A 6,000-nucleotide genomic window follows, 5' to 3' on the forward strand; every position below is an offset into this window, starting at 1 on the left:
TTTGAAATAAAGGTGAATTCATCTGTATGTGCCTTAAAATTTCTACTTCTGTGTTGACACAGAATAGTGCTTCTTCTCACATGTAATTTTATTATAGAAAGCTCTGGTATATATATCTGGTCTCTTACCTTTCTGATTCCTGCAAACTGGAAATGAGTTGTTTTTATAGTATTTGTTGACTTGAATTTTAACATGTCCAGGGACAGCAAAGAGTACCCCTAAGGCACTGAAAAGTGCCTTTTTTCCAGTCCTTTATAAGTGGCAAGCTCTCAGTGCTTTGCTGTTCTGATTATCTATTTGTCAAACAGACTTTTGGGAAAGAGTATTTAATGAGATGAAGTAGTAAGAAAAGTTTGCATAAAACATCCCTCCAAAAGCTTATGATACAATTTCCTCTTCCACAGATATATAGAGTCCAGGAGAAAGTGTGTTCAAATTTGGACAGCAATAAATATCAAAGGAATAATTCATGTCCTGAAAGTCCTTTTGGTAGAGTCCTCAAAATATTGCTCTTTAGGGGCAGCTAGATGGCCCAATGAATAGAGTGCTGGCCCTGAAGTCAGGAGGACCTGAGTTCAAATACCTCCTAGCTAGAAAACCTTGAGCAAGTTACAACCTCAATTGCCTCAGCAAAAAGTTTTTAAAAAAAGAAAATATTGCTTTTTAGATCTGGTTTAGTTTTTCTACTGTGCTCTTTATAGAACTAATCTTAATCTAGACTTTCCCACCTATGCAAATACATCTATATCCCAGGGAGAGACCTGGACACAAATTCCATCCTCTATCCTTATATAAATGACCATGGGCATGTCACTCAACTTCTCATTTCTACAATTTTTCTCCTTCCTATAAACCATTTCCCTCATCTATCAAATGGAATAATAGGACTTATTTCATAGGATTGTTGTGAGGAATCAAAGAATTTTGCAAACCTTAAAGCACTATATAAATGTTAACTGTTGTTATCATGGTCACTTAAGTTGGCATAGGTCACTACCACCTCAAATTATGAGAGGATCTACTGTTTTCTCTGACAACACTATTTGGCGGTTTCCTGGGATTATAGTTGTAGATCTTTTGACAAGTGTAATTAAAAGTTCCCATTCCTTCTTTAGATCTTGCTTACCAATGTCTGCCGGATCAAAACAGAGTGGATTGAGCTGCATCCAGATGCAACTATAGAAGAAATTATGGAACAAAAGCAGCAACTGGAAAACATAGTGAATCCTGTTCTTTTGAAAATGGCCTCTGCACGTGAGTATTGAACAGTGGGATACAAATTAAAGGGAAAATATTTTTAAGAAGTCCTAGTTACTCAATATTTTTTCTACCATTTGTTGTCATAAATGCTCCTTGATCTTATCATTATTAGTTGATCCATTAGTTTAAAATTAGTAGTGATTTTCTATTATAAATGGTATCAGCTTACTTAGGCTCTTAGATGCTTTCTTTCACTAAAATTAATGTCATCCCACTGGCATAATTTCTTATTGGATGTCAAATGCTATTTTTTTTTTTTTTTGCCATTTACACAACTCAATGACCTAGAAAATATTAGAATAAGTCAGCCAGTTGAGAATGTTTTACATGCATATATACATACATACACACATATAATACAATCATGTAACATATATATTATATATTATATAATGTATTAAGGTAGAATTATCATGGGGAAGGAATCAGAAGCACTGTATTCCAATCTAGGAACTTGTACTAACTTGCTATATAATTTTGGACAAGTCATTTAGCCTTTTTTGAGTCTTTGCATTTTCAAAAGTAAAAGGAAGACATTGTATTAAATGTCCTATTAATTCTAAAGTACTAGGATTCTAATTTGATATATAATAAGGGGTAGCTTTTTTTAAAAAAATAGTCTTTTGGGCTCCTATCCACTTTTGGAGATCTTTGAAGAAGCAATTCAGGTTCATTTACGCAGTCTGACCTAAAGGGCCTGGAGAAAACTAGGAGATTGTTTGGGAGGAAGGAAATGTAAAGCCAGTTAGATATGCTTCTTCAAATCTCAAAAGACAGAGTTGGTGGGACTGATAAGAGTGGAAGGCAAGACCATCCATGTTCTGAGGAAGATAGGAATTAAATGAATAGATTAGATACACAGTACATTGTAGTCAGTGATCATAGTAATTTAGTGTTGGGTAAATCCAAAGATCCAAATTTTTGAGCAGAAACTCACTATTGGCTAAAAACTGTTGGGAAAACTGGGGACAGTTTGAGAGAAAATAGATGTAGAAAACATCTCACAACATATATCAAGCAAGGTCAAAATGAGTATGTGATTTAAACACAAAGGGTGATACTCTAAGAGCATGGAATAATTTATCTTTAAGATTTATGGACAAGGAAAGAATTTAGGACCAAATAAGAAATAGAATATTAAGAAATATTAAGTGAATAATTTTGATTATTTAAAATTAGTGTTTTTGTATAAACAAAATCAATGCAAACAAAATGAGAAAGCAGAAAACTGGGGAGAAATTATGACAATCTCTCCAAAAGAGACCTCCTTTTTCAAATATATATAGAACTGAATGAAATTTATAAGAATACAAGTCATTTTTCAACTGATAAATGGTCAAAGGATATGAACAAATAGTTTTTAGATAAAGAAATTAAAACCATTTATAGTCATGGAAAAAATGCTCTAAATCATTTTTGACTAGAGAAATGAAAATTAAAACAACTCTTGAAATACCATCTCACACTTAACAAATTGGCTAATATGACTAAAAGAAAAATGATAATTATTAGAGGGGATGTAGAAAAGTTGGAATGGATACTAATGCATTGTTGATGGAGTTGTGAACTGATCCAACCATTCTGGAGAACAATTTGGAACTCTGCCCAAAAGGGCTATCAAACTGTGCATATCCTTTGATTCAGCAATACCCACTACTAGATCTTTATCCCAAAGAGATTTTAAAAGTGGGGGGAGGGACTGGGGAAAGACCCATTTGTACAAAAACATTTATAGAAGCTCTTTTTGTAGTGGCTAAGAATTGGACATTGAGGGGATGTCTATCAATTGGGAAATGGTTGAACAAGTTGTGGAATATGATTGTAATGAAATATTGTTTTACTATAAGAAATAACAAGCAGACGGTTTTCAGAAAGACCTGGAAAGACTTACAGGAACTGATGCCAAGTGAAGTGAGAGGATCAGGAGAACATTGCACACAGTAAGAGCAATATTGGACAATGAAGAATTGTGAATGACAGCTGTTATCAGCATTACAATGATCCAAGACAGTCCCAAAGGACTGGTGGTGAAAAATGTTATCCATCTCCAAAAAAGAACTGATGATGTATAAATACAAATAGAAGCATACTGTTTTCCTTTCTCCTTCCCTCCCTCCCTCTTTTCCTTCCTTCCTTCCTTTCAACCTTCCTCTCTCCCTCCCTTTCCTTCTCCCCTCCCTCCCTCCCTCCCTCCCTCCCTTCCTCCTTCCTTTTTCCTTCTTTTCTTCCTTCCTTTCTTTTCTTTCTTCCTTCCTTCATTCCCCCACAAAATGTCATCTTGGGAAGGGGGGGGTAGGGAAAGGAGGGAGGAATAGAATTTTGTACTAAAAAAATTTCATTTAAAAAAGAGTGTAAAATTGTTTTTTCACATATATTGAGAAAAAAATATTATTTTTAAAATTGGCTACTTAATTGTGAGCCAACCTCAAGCTCACTCAGTTTCACCATGACTTGATCCAGAGTGAGAAACAGGTAATTTATACATTCATTGATAGAATATAGGAAAGAAATTTTCTAATAACTACCTGAAGACTCAATTGGAAGAGTGGCAGAGGAATAAAAGGTGAGGATAAGGATATTGTGAAGGTGATTTCAGATAATTTGAACTTGTAAAGTCTGGAAACTAAATTTTGGTAGGAGAAATTTGGGGAAAATTGAGGATAAATAGATAATTTCTAAGTCCAGATTCTACTTCTGTTTCCTATGACATAAAGCAACAGGAAAATTAGGTAAGGATGCAAGGATTTAAGATGAATAAGGAAAAATAAAATTCAAAAGTGTTTTTGAGGAGTTTGGACTTGTGAAAACTAGGAGATTGTTTGGGAGGAAGGAAATGTAAAGCCAGTTAGATATGCTTCTTCAAATCTCAAAAGACAGAGTTGGTGGGACTGATAAGAGTGGAAGGCAAGACCATCCATGTTCTGAGGAAGATAGGAATTAAATGAATAGATTAGATACACAGTACATTGTAGTCAGTGATCATAGTAATTTAGTGTTGGGTAAATCCAAAGATCCAAATTTTTGAGCAGAAACTCACTATTGGCTAAAAACTGTTGGGAAAACTGGGGACAGTTTGAGAGAAAATAGATGTAGAAAACATCTCACAACATATATCAAGCAAGGTCAAAATGAGTATGTGATTTAAACACAAAGGGTGATACTATAAGAGCATGGAATAATTTATCTTTAAGATTTATGGACAAGGAAAGAATTTAGGACCAAATAAGAAATAGAATATTAAGAAATATTAAGTGAATAATTTTGATTATTTAAAATTAGTGTTTTTGTATAAACAAAATCAATGCAAACAAAATGAGAAAGCAGAAAACTGGGGAGAAATTATGACAATCTCTCCAAAAGAGACCTCCTTTTTCAAATATATATAGAACTGAATGAAATTTATAAGAATACAAGTCATTTTTCAACTGATAAATGGTCAAAGGATATGAACAAATAGTTTTTAGATAAAGAAATTAAAACCATTTATAGTCATGGAAAAAATGCTCTAAATCATTTTTGACTAGAGAAATGAAAATTAAAACAACTCTTGAAATACCATCTCACACTTAACAAATTGGCTAATATGACTAAAAGAAAAATGATAATTATTAGAGGGGATGTAGAAAAGTTGGAATGGATACTAATGCATTGTTGATGGAGTTGTGAACTGATCCAACCATTCTGGAGAACAATTTGGAACTCTGCCCAAAAGGGCTATCAAACTGTGCATATCCTTTGATTCAGCAATACCCACTACTAGATCTTTATCCCAAAGAGATTTTAAAAGTGGGGGGGAGGGACTGGGGAAAGACCCATTTGTACAAAAACATTTATAGAAGCTCTTTTTGTAGTGGCTAAGAATTGGACATTGAGGGGATGTCTATCAATTGGGAAATGGTTGAACAAGTTGTGGAATATGATTGTAATGAAATATTGTTTTACTATAAGAAATAACAAGCAGACGGTTTTCAGAAAGACCTGGAAAGACTTACAGGAACTGATGCCAAGTGAAGTGAGAGGATCAGGAGAACATTGCACACAGTAAGAGCAATATTGGACAATGAAGAATTGTGAATGACAGCTGTTATCAGCATTACAATGATCCAAGACAGTCCCAAAGGACTGGTGGTGAAAAATGTTAGCCATCTCCAAAAAAGAACTGATGATGTATAAATACAAATAGAAGCATACTGTTTTCCTTTCTCCTTCCCTCCCTCCCTCTTTTCCTTCCTTCCTTCCTTTCAACCTTCCTCTCTCCCTCCCTTTCCTTCTCCCCTCCCTCCCTCCCTCCCTCCCTCCCTTCCTCCTTCCTTTTCCTTCTTTTCTTCCTTCCTTTCTTTTCTTTCTTCCTTCCTTCATTCCCCCACAAAATGTCATCTTGGGAAGGGGGGGGGGGTAGGGAAAGGAGGGAGGAATAGAATTTTGTACTAAAAAAATTTCATTTAAAAAAGAGTGTAAAATTGTTTTTTCACATATATTGAGAAAAAAATATTATTTTTAAAATTGGCTACTTAATTGTGAGCCAACCTCAAGCTCACTCAGTTTCACCATGACTTGATCCAGAGTGAGAAACAGGTAATTTATACATTCATTGATAGAATATAGGAAAGAAATTTTCTAATAACTACCTGAAGACTCAATTGGAAGAGTGGCAGAGGAATAAAAGGTGAGGATAAGGATATTGTGAAGGTGATTTCAGATAATTTGAACTTGTAAAGTCTGGAAACTAAATTTTGGTAG

At 34.3% G+C, this 6,000-nt stretch overlaps 1 protein-coding gene across 2 annotated transcripts in view; it reads left to right on the top strand.

Annotated features, from left to right (window-relative positions):
• The window catches only part of ANKRD45 (ankyrin repeat domain 45), a 53,844-nt gene extending 48,283 nt beyond the window's left edge, over nt 1-5,561 (top strand). Inside the window, exons 5-6 of one of the 2 annotated variants that reach the window (XM_051998931.1) lie at nt 1,116-1,254; nt 5,209-5,561. In XM_051998931.1, coding sequence (XP_051854891.1) covers nt 1,116-1,254; nt 5,209-5,261 — 192 coding nt within the window. In that variant the 3' untranslated portion in view covers nt 5,262-5,561. Of the gene's footprint in view, nt 1-1,115; nt 1,255-3,107; nt 3,467-5,208 lie in introns of those variants that run through there. The other variant, XM_051998930.1, reaches the window with a different exon arrangement.
• The last annotated feature ends 439 nt before the right edge of the window (nt 5,562-6,000 follow it).

Source organism: Antechinus flavipes, chromosome 4 (genome assembly GCF_016432865.1).
Source record: "Antechinus flavipes isolate AdamAnt ecotype Samford, QLD, Australia chromosome 4, AdamAnt_v2, whole genome shotgun sequence".
NCBI classification, from domain to species: Eukaryota; Metazoa; Chordata; class Mammalia; order Dasyuromorphia; family Dasyuridae; genus Antechinus; species Antechinus flavipes.